Source organism: Myotis myotis, unplaced genomic scaffold (assembly GCF_014108235.1).
Source record: "Myotis myotis isolate mMyoMyo1 unplaced genomic scaffold, mMyoMyo1.p scaffold_m19_p_2, whole genome shotgun sequence".
Taxonomy (NCBI): Eukaryota; Metazoa; Chordata; class Mammalia; order Chiroptera; family Vespertilionidae; genus Myotis; species Myotis myotis.
In genome coordinates, this window is record NW_023416324.1 from 22,540,557 (window position 1) to 22,556,991 (window position 16,435).

General features: G+C 47.8%; 1 protein-coding gene across 1 annotated transcript; it reads right to left on the reverse strand.

The window, feature by feature from the left end:
• Nucleotides 1-785: 785 nt before the first annotated feature.
• Nucleotides 786-12,438, reverse strand: TRAPPC3 (trafficking protein particle complex 3). The gene is made up of 5 exons (XM_036351111.1): nucleotides 12,268-12,438; nucleotides 4,036-4,133; nucleotides 3,684-3,783; nucleotides 2,210-2,392; nucleotides 786-1,513 (listed from the first exon to the last, which is right to left on the reverse strand). The coding sequence occupies exons 1-5, from the start codon at nucleotides 12,307-12,309 to the stop codon at nucleotides 1,394-1,396; spliced, it is 543 nt and encodes a 180-aa protein (XP_036207004.1). The 5' UTR covers nucleotides 12,310-12,438; the 3' UTR covers nucleotides 786-1,393.
• Between the last annotated feature and the right edge of the window lie 3,997 nt (nucleotides 12,439-16,435).

Here is a 16,435-nt window from a genome sequence, read left to right on the forward strand (position 1 = left end):
TGAGATGGAAGAGACAGGTCATGTGCAAACTGCCTCTCTTCCTGGTGTTCCAGACCCTGGTCCTAACCTACAACCAAGAACTCTTCAAGCACAATGCATCATTACCACGCCTCATCTCAGGCCTGTCTACTAACCTTGGGGAAGGCCCAGGGGCCCCGTTCCCCAGACCCCAACAACCTGAGTATCTGAACCTTAAGGCCCTAGATATCGCCAAGAAAGGTGCTACCAAACAAGGCCTGACAACTCTGATCCCCCAAGCCCTTTGAAAGCTATCCTAGGCTCTGTAAGGCTGAGGAAGCCACAGGCCTGCTCTCCTCCTCCCACACTGCTATCATTAAGAACGTGGGTTTTGAAGGTTGGCTGGGGCTTTGAACCCTATCATCTCCACTTACTAGCTGTCCGACCTTGAGCAACTTATGGCCTCCCCTCTACAAATGGAATTACTGTGAACTAGATAATACATCAAGGGTTCAGTGGAGTCTGACACACGGGAAGCACACAATAAATGGTACCCAACACCAGGGATTACGTGGTCTTTTTAAGCCAAAACCCCGAATTGGTGGCCAAGAGCCCAGGGTATGTCTGGGAGAACGGTCTGTTTCTATACTTTACTGCAGAGTAAACCCAAACATGACTCTGAAGGGGCCTGGTTTGCTCCCAGGTTTCCCAGGCTCTCTGGTCTATCAGGACCAGATAAAATCAAGGCAGGGCCCAGGAACTCAGCTGGTCTCTTCGCCCACTGTAACACAATTCCCAGGGCTGAGCAGAAAGAAAACAGGACAGGGTTGGGACTTCACTCAAGAATGTGTCTTTATTGCAGAATTTGTAAGAAAAAGGATGAACCCTCTGTAAAAAGAGGAGATGTTGCCTCCAAACAGCAGGGAGGAATGAGACCTGGGTGGCTTCCCAGAAGTCAGTGTTTCCAGCACAACGGGCTCCCCTCTCCTAGCGGCACTAGACGTGTCACACCATCGCTAGCAGCTCCCTCCCACCCTCCCCGCCTCTCCTCCCCGCCCCACAACCCTGGGTCCCCCACAGCCAGGTTCCAATGGCTTTCTGAAGGCCCAGGGATAGATGTGCCAGGCTTGCCTCTTAATGGGTGAAAGTGGGTTTTGCTTCAGGAATGTAAAATGGTTGAGCTCTTTCTAGTCCAACTAAGGATGACTACATCCACCCCTTTGAAGGGAAAGGGAGCAAAGGATTTCCCTCCCGAATGTACACACTTGTGGGGTAAGTGGACTATATCACAGTCTAGCAGGAGAATGGAAACAAGGATAGAAGAATATATAACATCCGTGTTCAAGAGTCACTGAGTTCTAGAGGGCAGAGGGAGCACTGAGGCTTTCTGATTCCAGCCAGTGCTCCTGCTGGCAGCCCTAAGTCCTGGGGATGGTCATTCCTCTCCAACTGGGAGATTGTCCTCAATCCGCCTGATGAACCTCATCCGGATTTCTGTCACGCCGTCTCCTTTCAGGATGTCCTGGACAAACTTGGCCTCCACAGCCATCTGGACCTGGGGACAGTGGGGAAATGAAGGGTGACTGGCCAGCCACAGCCTCTGGGGAGCCTCTGGGGATGGGGCTATAACTGGCTCCTCCACAGCAGCCAAAACAGGGGGCTGGTTTCCACAGGACAAGACTGTCAATTCCAACGTTCTCCTGTAGAAGGCAGTGGCCCCGGCCCATAAGGAGACCTAGCAAAGAATACACCGAGTGAGGCTGTCACCAAATAAGCCAACTGGGAATGGATGCTCTGGGCTCTGGGTGCTGACAGCCCCGTCTCAGTCTAGCAGGGAGGATCGTCACCATGTAGAGACGTCCAGCGTGCACCCTACACTCAGCAGCATCACCATCCCAGGCAGCGAAGTGCCAGGTGAGCCAAAGGCCTTTCTTCTCTCCCTCTCCCTCTTATTCATTCAAGCATTTTTTTTAAAATATATTTTATTGATTTTTTACAGAGAGGAAGGGAGAGGGATAGAGAGTTAGAAACATCGATGAGAGAGAAACATCGATCAGCTGCCTTCTGCACACTCCCCACTGGGGATGTGCCCGCAACCAAGGTACATGCCCTTGACCAGAATCGAACCTGGGACCCTTGAGTCTGCAGGCCGACGCTCTATCAGCTGAGCCAAACCGGTTAGGGCTCATTCAAGCATTTATCAGGCCCCTACCACATTCAGGTGTCCCAGAAGGTAAAGAGCTGTACTCACCATCTCCAAAGCTCCCCGCAACACCCCACACAAGAGATTGGAATAAATAAGGGACGAGTGGTTATCAGGAAGTTCTACAAAGTCCACCAAGGGGTTATTTTCCAAAATGAGGGAGAATTCGTCACCAGCTGGGCTCCAATTGGTGATGCTTGGAGTGATGCCCAAGTACATCTTGAATGCCACCTGTCAGGGAACACACAAGAGCACCATGGGAAGAGCAGCAGGGGCTGCACATAGGAAGGTGATGGGCTGGCGAAGGGGAACTAAGTGACTCAGGAACAAAGCTGTGGCTCTGGAAGACATTGAAGCTTTAGGCATTCAGGGCAAAAAAGGCATCTGTGCACAATTCCCTACTCCTCTCTTTCAAGGTATCATATAATCAGGCAACAACTTGCTGTCCACCTGCACTTTGTAGCGGAAGGAAGCACTGGCCTGCGGGAGATCAGCTGGCCCCGCCCCCAATGGGGGGGCAATCGGGGATGGGGCCAGCTGGGGGGAGGGGCCAAGGGAGGTTGGAAGGGGCCGATCTGGCCGGTTGGCCATCATAGTGACCAGTTGCTCTGTCATTCAGGTCACCTGGCTTTTATATATATAGATATTATGTAATACTAATATTATTAATAGCAAACATTTACTATACACACTACATTAAGTGCATTCATTTTTCCATTTACTCCTTACAACAACCCTGTGAGGGAGCTCTTATTTTCTTCATTTTAAAGATGAGGTAACTGGTGATTAAAGAGGTTAAAGTAAGTTACCTAAGAACTAATGAATATTCTCTTTTAAAAAAATATATTTGTATTGATTTCAGAGAGGAAGGGAAAGGGAGAGAGAGAGAGAAACATCTATGATGAGAATCACTGATCGGCTGCCTCCTACATGCCCCCTGGGCATCCGCCCTGACTGGGAATCGAACCTTGACCTCCTGGCTCATAGGGTGATGTTCAACCCTTGAGCCACACCAGCCAGGCCAGGTGTGTCTGTATTTTTTTTTTTAATTGATTTTTTACAGAGAGGAAGGGAGAGGGATAGAGAGTTAGAAACATCGATGAGAGAGAAACATCATCAATCAGCTGCCTCCTGCACACTCCCTGCCAGGGATGTGCCCGCAACCCAGGCACATGCCCTTGACCGGAATCGAACCTGCAACCCTTCAGTCTGCAGGCTGACACTCTATCCACTGAGCCAAACCGGCCAGGGCGGTGTGTCTGTATTTTTAACTGCCATGCTACTCTGCTACATCTTCACAGTTGAGACCTGGCTCTGATTTCAGTGGGGCTTTAATACACAGGGATCATCCCAACTACTCTTCCCTTTTCATAACCTGTGCCATTCCCAAGCCACCAGGAGGGTTTCTTTGGCCCAAACAGCTGCCTAGCTAATCTTGTGGAATGCTAAGGGTCTCTCTAAGGGCGACAAAGAGTGGTCAGCTGTGCCTCCCAAAGACAATCCTTCCACCCAGGATAATGACCTTGGCGATGACATCTGCAGTTTCCCGAAAGTCGTGGCACTTCCCCACATTTGACCGTGCCAAGAAATCTTCAATCAGTCGAACTCCAATGTTATAGCCCCTGGGAAGGAAACAAGAGAACAGACTATATTAGAGAATCTGAGTGCTTTATACCTGTATAAAGGCTTATATCTGTATATAAGGTGGTAAAAGGAAAATGGAGGTAATTCCAAAACATCCCAATAAATGAGCTCAGTGGAAACCAAAATGTTGGTTATAAGAGTGACGACCCTGTTCTGAACGCCAAAGGACCATGTAGGTTCATGTTCTATGGAGCCCCATTCTTGCTGCTCCCACAGAGGAGCTCACTCACATTTTGTCCAGCTGCTTATTCACATCTTCGTCATTTTCATAGTCCTTGCATAGTTGGGTGACCAGAGCCCCATAGGTCAGGGTGAAGAGCTCAGAGCTCTAAAAGAGATTCAAAACGCAGTCAGGACACACACAAGAGAAAGTTTGGTGAGAGTCTGGACGGGCCTCAATGCAACTGTCAGGATTCAAAGGAAGGTCATTGTGTCTGGTGGGAGGGAACGTCCTCCCCTGAGGAGGGGCCAAGTAATCTGGCTCGCCAGGGTCAACGTGGCAGCCAGACCCACTATAAAGGCTGTAAGAGGCACTTTCCAACACACCGAGGTCGGCTTCTGCAAATCCAGAACCCACTACAGCTACCAGCCCTAAGCTCCAGTCACCGGAATCCGGTGTGCGAGCAGTAGTCATTCCCTAGCTCCTGTGAAAGGCAAACCCAAGCAGACACTTACAAATTACCCTCCGTGGGTTGGCAAATGTGACCGAGGGACTCCCACTCACAAGGCCCCACCCAGGAACAGCAGAGGACCCAAGGGGCCCTCCCCATGGGGAAGAAGGAAGTCTAAGATGAAGTCCATCGCATGACGATAGCCCTCTTCCAAGGCATGGGAAAATAATGTTCCTTGTGACACACAGCTAAAATGTTCCCAGGAAAGGGGATAATTCTGAAAGGAACACACTCTGCTGTGTATCTGCACTGGTTTCTATTATAATCACAGTTAAAAACCACAGAAACTCTTTCTCAGATAAAGAATCCTGTCACCTTCCTACCAAGAAACAGAGAGATGTGGAAGGTAAAAAGAAATGCAACAGGGGAGGGGTCAATGGGGGGAGAGAGCGGGACATCTGTAACACTTTCAACAATAAAGATAAATTTAAAAATCAATAAATAAATAAAAGAAGTACAAAACCAAAGACTAATAAAAGACAGAATGAAAGCAGCAAGTTGGGGGAAAGGCATTATCAGAATTAAACAAAGTAAGATGCATGTTAACAGCATATTTGGACCAATGGATTCACACAGATACGAGGCTAAAAAAATAAGACTGACGGGAGGCTTGTCAAACTGGGGGCGGAGCATCGTTTTGCCTTTAAGTATTCTGGGGAATAAAGTCCAACTCAAGTTAAGACCCAGGCTCTCAGGACCCGGTGCTCCTCACCTCGTCCCCATGGCAAGAATAATATATGAACGCCCTTTGCTTACATACTGTATTCTATTTTTCATCACCTCATTTTCCACTCCACAATCACTCCGTAAAGCAGAGAGGGCAGGAATTAATCTCATTTTAGAGATGAGAAAACTGAGACTCAGAATGGTTAAGGACAAACAGCTCATTATTGACAAAAGTAATTTTGGAGGACAAAAACCAAGAGCTTCTAAACCAATGTTCATTCTATACACTGTTCCCCAAAACTGCAATATTAATAACCCCCCTAAAACAAAACAAAACATTTAGCTGCACTAGGAAGTCAAAGAGCATCAGTTTCAGAACTAGGAAGTTCTTTGAACTCAGCTAAAACAGCCAGATCAGGGTATCTCCAAGAGACCTTTTACCAAATATGGCAATTCAAGAGAAGCTATTGAGGAGGAGAATGATTTTTCTAGTCAGGTTAAGGTTTGGCACTAGAATGACTTGGACATGAATGGATGGAGACAATCCAGCAGTAACCAGTCCATAGAATTGGCATCGCTGCATTAAGTCAAGAGAGCTTTCCTTCCATTATTAATGAGCCCTTGGACAGAAACGCCAAGAGCCTCAGCCCACCATGATGCCAAGTAACAAGCATATCATGATGTTATCAAGCTCCTTACAGATGCAACAGCCCCCAATTTTACTGATGAGAAGAATCAAGGTCCTAGACAGATCAGTGCGTGGTCACAGAATCAACGTTCCTGGGATGTGGGAATGGGATCCCTGACCCAGGCTCTCTGCACCCTCTGATTTGCAGGTCTGTCTCCATCTCCCATTGTGAACCAAGCCTATTTGCAACATAAATATGTAACTTAAAGGTCTTCATACTTTACAAATAGGAATGGGGCTGTGGTATAGAAAAGAGTCATTCAGTGTTTACTATGTACCAGGCACTATGTAATTGGAGAGAGACAGATAATGAACCGAATAAATAAAATATATGGTTTGCCAGATAGTGATGAGTGCTGTGGAGGAAACCGAGCAAAAAAGGAGATTAGTGGGTATTTATGTTCCTGCCAATTTTATTTATTTTTTGTTCATGTCAATTTTAAATAGGGTAGACAGAAAAGGCCTCATTAAAATGACATAAAAGAACAGGAGGAAGTAAGGATAAGCCATAAAGATAATATCCTGGTGAAAAGTCCTAGGAAAGTGTAAAGACCCTCAGGTGAGAGTATGCTTGCCATGTCTGAGAAACAGGTAGGAGACTAGTGTGATGAGAGAGTGAACAGCCCTAGCTGGTGTGGCTCAGTTGGTTGGGCACTGGCTGTCCTGCGCACTTTAGGGTTGGCAGTGTGATTCCCAGTCAAGGCATATGCCCAGGTTGCAGACTCTAGTAGGCGGCATGCAGGAGGCAGCCAATCAATGTTGCACTACCATATCAATGTCTCTCCCCCTCACCCTTCCTCTCTGTGAAAAATCAGTACTTTTTTTTTTTTTTTTTAAGAAAGAAGTGAACAAAGAGAACTGTGGAGGAAGTCAGAGAAATATAGAGGCGTTTGCAGTCTGAAGACCTGGGTTTTCAGTCCTGTGACCCTTGTAACAAAAGATTCCATGGGACCTTAAAGGTCAGCTATTCAACCAGTTCAATTTCTTCACTGATCATAAGCACCACATTCTCCCTCCCAACAGAAATATGAATCTCTTCTGCAACACTTCTACTTTACAATTGCTTTATGTTCAATAATAATGGTCATTAACATTTATAAAACTTTACTTATCCCCATTTTACAGGTAACAGGTTAAGTAACTAAGACTCAGTTTTCTTTTTTTTTGTTTTGTTTTGTTAATCCTCACCCGAGGATATTTTTCCCATTAATTTTTTTAATGGCAGCACTCAGAATTTCAGAGCGTGGAAGGGATGGAGGGAGAGGGGGAGAGAGAAAGAGACATTGATCAGTCATGTCCTGCAGGCACCCCGACCAGGGCCAGGGATGAACCTGCAACCCAAGTACGTGCCCTTAACTGGGAATTGAACCCACGACCCTTTGGTGCACAAGACCACGCTCCAACCAACTGAGCCACACTGGTCAGGGCTGAAATGCAGTCTTCTTATAGTTGAGCACCGTCTCATTAAAACTTACGTGACCCTAATCCATTCCTTAATATCTCTGAATTTCAGGTTTTCCCATCTGTACAATGACGACAATACTGTCTGCCCTTCAAGGTTACTGTGAGATTCCAATAAGAGGCTTGCATAGCGCCCGGGGCATAGTATGAACTCAAGTAGATATTAGATATTTTTAGATAGTAGATATTTTTATTCTTAAACTGGTTCTCTGTGGTGTGGTGTCAGAGAGCACCCTGAATTTTAGGCTCAAAGAGGGAGATCTTGATCCACATAAAGAACTTTGTAGTGCCCTGACAGGTTTGGCTCAGTGGAGAGTGTCGGCCTGCGGACTGAAGAGTCCCGGGTTCGATTACAGTCAAGGGCATGTACCTTGGTTGTGGGCACATCCCCAGTAGGAGGTGTGCAGGAGGCAGTTGATCGATATTTCTCTCTCATGGATGCTTCTAACTCTCTATCCCTCTCCCTTCCTCTCTGTAAAAAAAAATCAATAAAATATATTTTTTTAAAAAAAGGACTTTGGCCGAAACCGGTTTGGCTCAGTGGATAGAGTGTCGGCCTGCGGACTGAAGGGTCCCAGGTTCGATTCCGGTCAAGGGCATGTGCCTGGGTTGCGGGCACATCCCCAGTGGGGAGTGTGCAGGAGGCAGCTGATTGATGTTTCTCTCATCGATGTTTCTAACTCTCTATCTCTCTCCCTTCCTCTCTGTAAAAAATCAATAAAATATATATTTAAAAAATAAATAAAAAAAGGACTTTGTAGCAATCAATAAGGCAAGTACAAAGAATACTGGATTGTAGCAGAAGACCTCCTTCTGGGTCTGAGCTTGCCACTTAGTAGATGTGAGACTTTATGTCAGTCACTTCAGGAAACCTCAATCTCCTCACACAGAAACAGTAACAGGAGAATGTGTCATGCTAGTCACAGGGTTGTTAGGAGGATCTAATGAGATAATGGACTTAACGGTGCTTTCTTTGCAGACCAACAAACCATAGGAGCGGTTTCACAGAGCCAGTGTGATCTCCAGGTACTTCAGGTACAACCTGAGCAGAGTAAGCTAAGCCAAGCCCTACACTCAGGAGAGCTCGTGCACTTGGTATTTTCAGAAGGTTTTTACTTAGCACCCCCCCAAAACACACCAAATCTCCTTTAAGGGGGCTGATTTTTGGAGCTAATGCTAAAAGAGTCACACTTACTATTTTTGTCAAGAGAAGTAATCTAGTGTGACTGCCCCCAGCAGCTGGAGAAGGAAGGTCAGTAACAGGACAGAGTCCACCTCTCTCTCCCTCTCCAGACTCCTGTCATGGAGGTTCTGAGTGCTGCTGTTAAGTAGTAATTCACCTGAGTAGCTGGGGTTGGGTTACTAGCAACACAACACAAAAGAAGGGCAGGCCTGATTGTCCACGAGGTTCAAGAACCAAACACTATGCAGACACATGAAGGCTAATATCTTTCCTAATAAAAATGCTAGCTGACATTTACTGAGTGTCAACTATTTTCTTCTTTTTAAAAAAAATACTTATTGTTATTTTTTTTTTTTTAGAGAGAGAGAGAAAAGGAGGGAGCGGAAGACAGAGAAACATAGATGTGAGAGTGAAACATGGGTCGGCTGCCTCCTGCATGCCCCCCACCAGGGATCAAGCCTGCAACCTGGGCCTGTGCCCTGACTCGGAATTGAACCATCCTGGGACAGGATGCAATATCTACCTCAATTAATACTCAGAACATCCTTATGATATAGATACTATTATTCCTTTTTAAAATTTATTTTAAAGCTGGTGAAACTGATATTTAGGACAATGAATAAACTTGCCCAAGGTCACACAAGTAAGCAGGGAAGTCAGGACTCAATCCCAGACAGTACTATACTCCTATGTTGGTATTTTTCTGACTCTCTCATAGATTATGTGCCTCTTGAATTAAGGACTAGGACTGCATCTCTGCATTTCCCCCAACACCTAGCACGGAGCTTTCCATAAAGTTGGGACTCAAGAAAAGTTTGCTGGACAAATGGCTGTTTCTGTTTGCACAAACTAAAAGCAGAGCTCTAGTTACTTGGGCAAATTAAACCATGAAGTCTTGAAAGGTTTAAGTGGGAACACAGCAATTAGAAGACTGGTGATTGCAGCAGATTGGGCTGACAGGGAAGACCTCTGCTGGAGGTGGGGACGCCCCAAGCAGAGAGGAAAGGAGCATGTGAAAACCAGGTGGCTACAAAGAGGATCATGTGACAAGCCCCAAGCAGGTACCAGTAGGAACTGAATGAGAGGACACACCAAACCCTCCAGCCATTCATTCAATAAATACAGACGGCCTAGTGCCAGGCATCCTTCAGTTGCCGAGAATGGAGCAGTGAACAAAAATTCCTACTCTCACGGAGGTTATATATTCATGGGGGAGACTGAAAATATACAACTAAATATATAATTTATAATGAAATATTTAACACAAAGTAGACAGTGCTATAAAGAAAAACAGTAGAGTAACAGAACAGAGAACTAATCGTGTGATCAGGGAACGCCTCCCTGAGGGGGTGACATTTGAGTAATTGTGCATGAAGCAAGTTCCAAGCAGCAACAACCGTTGCAAAAGCTTTGAGGCAGGAGTGTGCTGTAGCCCCTCCATAATTCCCTCACTTCAGAAAAGCTGAACGAATACTGGGGTTGGAAGTGAAGACTGCAGGTTCCTACTGAACTCATATTAAAGATTTCAATAATGATTTCAGGTTCAAAAAAAGAAAAGTACAGCCCTAGCTGGTTTGGCTCAGTGGATAGAGCGTGGGCCTGTGGACTGAAGGGTCCCAGGTTTGACTCCAGTGTGCAGGAATCAAAGGGGGTGTGCAGGAGGCAACCAATCAATGATTCTCTCTCATCACTGATGTTTCTCTCTCTCTTCCTCCCCCTCCTCTCTCTGAAATCCATAAAAATATATATTTTTTAAAAGTACGAAATAAATGCAAGTTATGAAAACTAAGCAGGAAGACCTTCCATATCTGCTCATACATTAAGGAGGAGGAAACATTTACCATGCCGCCTGCAATTTACACTGAAATCTAATTTAATCCTAGGTGAGCATTATTGTCTCCATTTTTTAAAAAATATATTTTATTGAGTTTTTACAGAGAGGAAGGGAGAGGGATAGAGAGTTAGAAACATCGATGAGAGAGAAACATCGACCAGCTGCCTCCTGCACACCTCCCACTGGGGATGTGCCCGCAGCCCAGGTACATGCCCTTGCCCGGAATCGAACCCGGGACCCCTCAGTCCGCAGGCCGACGCTCCATCCGCTGAGCCGAACCGGTCAGGGCTGTTGTCTCCATTTTATACATAAGGAAACTGAGGACTAATTGAGAAAGACAGAATTCCAACCAACGCTCACACTTTTCTCCCTGCGTGATAATTTCCTAGCAAAATATTCTCTTCTCGCCCTGACCGGTTTGCTCAGTGGATAGAGCGTCGGCCTGCGGACCGAAAGGTCCCGGGTTCGATTCCGGTCAAGGGCATGTACCTGGGTTGCGGGCACATCCCCAGTAGGAGATGTGCAGGAGGCAGCTGATCGATGTTTCTCTCTCATCGATGTTTCTAACTCTCTATCTCTCTCCCTTCCTCTCTGTAAAAAATCAATAAAATATATTAAAAAAAAATATATATATATATTAAAAAATATATTCTCTTTTCCTTCTTGGTTTAAACTACAGGGGGCCTTGACTTACGAGTGTCCCAACTAAGGAGTTTTTTTAGATACCAGCTGTCTCTCAGCCGATTTTTTGCATTGAGTTGATAGAGTAATTTGAGTTAACAAGCTCCTTAACGAGCTCGGTCTCCGAACGAATTAAACTCGTAAGTCAAGGCCCCACTGTATTTGAGATTTCCTCCAAAATAGGAATTCTTAACCTGTAATCCATGGAGTCTCTTCAAATGTAACTAAATGTCTGTGTATGTTTTTCTATTTAATATTTCTGGGGAGAAGCTCCATGACAGTTATCATCAGCTTCTCCAAAGGGGTCCGACTGAGAAAAAAAAGTTAAGTCCTCCTCAGGAGCAATAGGGTCGGTCTCCGGCCGCACATGCAAAGGTGCGAGGGAAGTTTAATCCTCCCCTCTAGAGCTGAAGATAACAAAAGGCCCCTGACCTGCCCAGCAGGCAACCTGGAATACACAGTTTTTGAGCTGGAAAACAAAGGCAGCATGCGGAACCGGAACCGGAGGAAGTAACAATATGCCAAAGAAAAGAAACACTCGTCAAGAAGTCCCCTTACTTTGGAGAAAAGTGTCATCTACCTTCCTTTCCAGGCCCAGACCCCATCCTGGGCAAACCTTATGGGGCTCTCCGGTGTCCCGCTGTTCCCAGGACAAGAAGAGAACCTGCCCCTCCCGGAGGGACACCACCGAGCGCCTGCTTGGCCCACCTGACTCCGCGGAGCACAAAGCTCCTTTCCGACAAAAGCAGCCTCTGCGCCTCTCACAGCGCCCAGGCAAGTGCGAGAGAGCACGGCCCCGTGGTCGGAAGCAGAGAGACAGGGGTTCAAATTCTGATCTTCCTAGCTGTAAATGTGGGCGAGTTAGGTAACCTCTCTGAGCTGCAAGATGGCAATAACTGCTTCCACCTGAGGGGATTACTTCGCGGATTAAGTGAGATGATACACGGAAAGTGGCTGGCCCAGGGCCTAACACACAGGGTAAAGGTGCCCACGACTGTTCTTCCGTCGCTGCTGTTGGCCTAGCGCACAGCTGCTCTGCTGCTCGCAGGCGGGGGGAGGGCTCTCTGAGCCACTCCAGCGGCCCTCCAACCGGCCCCGGGACGCCCCCGGAGGGACGCTCCCCTCTCAGCCCACCAACCTGCGCCTCCTGCCTCCAGCGGAACCACCTCCTCCCGGAGCTCAAAGGAGGACACTTTCCCAACTGCGCTCCACGCCGGACCCCTTCCCCAGAACGCCTCTATTCTGCCCCGCCCGCCGAAGTCACACGCTCCAAGTTACCATTTTCTTGCTCTCAGTGCCACGGTTCGCCTGCCTCGACATGGTGCCGGAAGCCCCAACCCACCTCGCCACAGGCCCACTCAGCGACCCCTTCTAACAAGGTTCAACCCAGCCGCGGCCCCTCAGCCTTCCGGACTGACCGGCACCGACTCACCGCGCCTGCGCGGCCTGCCGCGAGGCACCACGGGACTCGTGGTCCGGCCGGCGAGGGTAACTGACCCCTCCCGCCCAAAAACGTCGGACTACAACACCCAACAGCCCCGCTGGCAGCACCGCCCCTTTAGTTCAGCTGGACTACAACTCCCAGAGTACTCCGCGCGCGGTTAATTTGCAGAGCCTGTCTTCCCCTAGGCTGCATACAGGCCACTGGGTGGCGTCCGCACCTTACGGTAATTCTGTATCAACCACATACTTCCCCCCCCTCCTCCCCACACCCCAGCCCCCACTCAGAAATGCTCCGCAAATTCCTCTCTCGCCGGGTTTGGTCTCGCGTACGGAAAGTCCCTTTTTTCAACTAGCTTCTTATGCTGTTGCTGCAATTCAGAGCTAGAAGATCCCAGGATGTCCCAAAAAACTAGCAATGGCTCACATGCAAATCTCTCTCCTTCACTACAAAAATATTTAATGACCACCTACTATGTGTCAAACATTCTGCTAGTGGCTTTCTCTTCAAACTGCCATCTGTCCCCAAACTCCAAACGCAGCCAGCATCTGCATCCTACCACCTGTACCCTGTGATGGACTATCCGGTGTATTCCATAAAGTTCAGGTCACATTCTTCTGGCTACCTCCCTAGAACAACTGCCTGGCTTCCAGAAAAGATCATCAGTGTTGGTGGCAAGCCACTGTGGGTTATGATTCCAGTTTTGCCATTTTAGGCAAGTTACTGGATCTCTCTCAGTCATGAAGACTGGTGAGCGGCGTATACAGAGCACTGGGACACAAAGTGTGTATTCCCTTTCTTCTCGCCACTCTCTAAATAAATAAATAAATAAATAAATAAATAAATAAATAAATAAACAGCCCAAGAAACAGGTCCCAGAAACACCAGGGGAATGTGTTGGCCACACCCGCATCCATCACCAAGGGGAAGTCCTACTGTCCCTGACCAGAGCTCTTTGGTTTGAGCTCCAACAATTCCTCCCTGGCTGGTCAATTCTGAGGGGCAGGGCCGGAGTAGCTGAGCACCTTCTCCTCACGTCGGCTGACTCTGCAGAAGCAGCATTCTAGCCCCCAACCTTCATCATCACAACCAGCCTGTCCAGACTTGAGCCACCCAGGCTGGAGAAGACTGGTGGGCTCAGCTGCTCAGGCTGAAAGCTAGTGCCCAGGACTCCCCTGTCTCCCCTCAGGGTGCAGGCCAGATTATTATGATACCCTGCTCCCTGTGGCACAGACATTCTGGGGCCTCCCGAGAGGCAGTGCCCCTCGACTCTCCCTCCTGTGTCAGTGCCTAGGGGAGAGGGCCAAGGGCTGAGGGTTTTGGGAGGAACATAGGGGCTGGGGGTAGGGAAAGCAGGGGTCAGCGATCCCCAGAGGCCAGCACGGCCAGAGAAGAGCATCCCGAATTCCCAGGAGAGAGGACAGCTGAGGTGAAAGCTGCAGTTGGCTGGCCTGCCTGTTGGTCTGGGCTCCTCCCTGCCGGCTGCCTTTGGCTGCCCACAGAAACCTGAGTCACAGTCACGGACAGCCACCCGCCCCACCCCACCCAGCCTGCTGTCAAGCAGGGAGGTTCTGGAGAGACTGGAGGTGGAGCCTCTCTCCTTGCCTATCTTTCAACCTCTGAGATTCTTCCTCTCGGCCTGTGAAACCTTTTATTTTATTTATTATGTGTGTGTGATTCCTCCTCTTGGCATCTTTTTTTGGGGGGACTCTTCAAAAGTGTCATCAATCTTAAATTAAGGGTGGGGCAGGGTCCATCTCAGGCTGATCTATAGGGTCTCCTCCTGGCTTACATGAGAGTTTAAAGGCTCCTTATAAGCTCTGGCCGGGTAGCTCAGCTGGTTAGAGCATCGTCCCCATACACTACGGTTGCAGTTCGACACCACCCCCACCATCCCACCCTCCCCACCACAGTCAGGGCACATACAAGAATCAACCAATGAATGCATAAATGAGTGGAACAGCAAACTGATGTTTTTCTTTCTCCCCCTTCCTCTTTCTCTCTCTAAAATTGATTTAAAAAATTAAAACTTAATAAGTAAAGGCTCCTTAGCCACTCCAAGGGCTCTCAGTGCCGCTTCCATCATTTTCCCGAATCCCAATTCCTCCCCACCACCCCTCAGGGCCAGGATTTAGGAACATTTTCCCGAATCCCAATTCCTCCCCACCCTCATCTCCTTCTCCCTGAAAAAGAACACGGCAAGGACAACTTCCCAACGCTAGCAAGGGCTTTAGACAAAGACCTCTTCCCAAGAACCCAAAGGGTTGAACCTATTTAGTCTTGGATCTGAGTTTCTGCCCCTCCCATCCCTCTCTGTTCTTCTGCATCCCAAGAGCTGGAGAGAGGGAGGCCTATTGCAGCTGATATCACAAACATCCTTGAGGACATTCTCCACCCCCAGCACCAGGGAGTGGGCCCTCAAGGCTATGGCTCCCCAGGAAAGCAGTCTGGGTTAGACCCCCTCATGCAGTAGTACCTTGGGGGTGGGGTAGGAGAATCTGGTGACTGTTCTTCCCTGCTGTCCCCACCCCAACATGAGGCCCCTCCCACTTCCTACTTTGTGGGTGTGAAGGCAGCCTCCAGGGCCTTGGTCCTGATTCATAGCTCAGTGTCAAATCCAGTGATTTCCTTCCCCGCTCCATCAGGCTCATCCTGGACCCTGCCTCACCAAACCTAAGAGGTTGTATAAACTCCTGCCCTCCTGTAAAAGGATCAGAAAGGGGACATATTTCTGATCCCCATTCAAGGACCTGTCCCGGAGCCCAGGCTGTGGTGAAGCTAACAGCTCATTCATACCTGTTTCTGTACAGGGACGAGCCCTGGGTGGTAGGGCAGGCACAGGAGAGGCCACACAGTTCCCTGCCCTCATCTAAGAGTTCGAGCTTTAGCTCTGGATGTTGCAAGTGCCCCATCTCCAGGATGTTTAATATTTGGGGGGGGAAATGGGGGCCCTCAGGTACTGTCACTCAGCCCCAAACTCAGAGAGAGATACCCACTCTAAACCTCAGTGGCCAAGGCCTGGGAACTGCCAGGGATCCTGGTCAGTTAGGGGGAGAATGAAGAGAAGTCCACTCCATCTATGTTTTCTGACGACAGCAATCTCAGGACATGTACTTTCCAGACTCCATCCTCCCAGTACTCGCTGTGGACCCCTCAGCATGTAGGAAGCTGCACCATTAAATCTTGTGAGGGAGTGCAGGTGCCCACTCCCTCAATCTAGGGAAGGGTTCCTTCCCCTTGGCACCATTGATGTTTTGAGGCCTGATGATTCTTTGTTCTGGGGAAGTCCTATGCATTGTATGATGTTAAGTGGCATCCCTAGCATCTAAGCACGGGATTTCAGTAACACCCCCAGTTGTGACAACCAAAAGTGCATCTAAACATTGCCAAGTGTCCCCTAGGGGGATAAATTGCCTCTGATTGAGACTCACTGATGGAGTCTAATACCATACCCTGTCTCTTTGCAGTGAGTTCTGCAAAGTCAATCTCAGATCATTAGACACAACAGAGGATTTCCAGCTCTATAGCACTGCTTACCCTTCTCCTGAAGAATCTCCATGATCTACATCATGTAGAATCTACATTATAGATCAAGCATGTCAAACTCAAAGGCTAACACGGGCCGAATAAACAAGGTTTAAGTTTATGTGGGCCGCAAAAAAAACAAAAGCTTCAATTTTCATAGAAACATAGGTTTATTTCCATAGAGACATGCTGAATATAAAGGGCTGAAATAAATGAGTAATCGTTAACATAAATAAAATAATAGAACATTTTAATAAAAATTAATATTTTTTTCTTGAACATTAACTTACCAGATACTGAATAACTGCGCAAATTAATAAGTGTAATGCAAGTAAACTTATTTTTCTTGATCTCTGAAAGTGAAATATTTCCTGTTGCGCACACCGAACAAGTCAGTTCAAGACTAATGACATGGCAATTGGCTGCTAAAATATTCACTGCTAGTATTAGTGGAGAGAAATGGTGCGCCTGCGAGTAGGG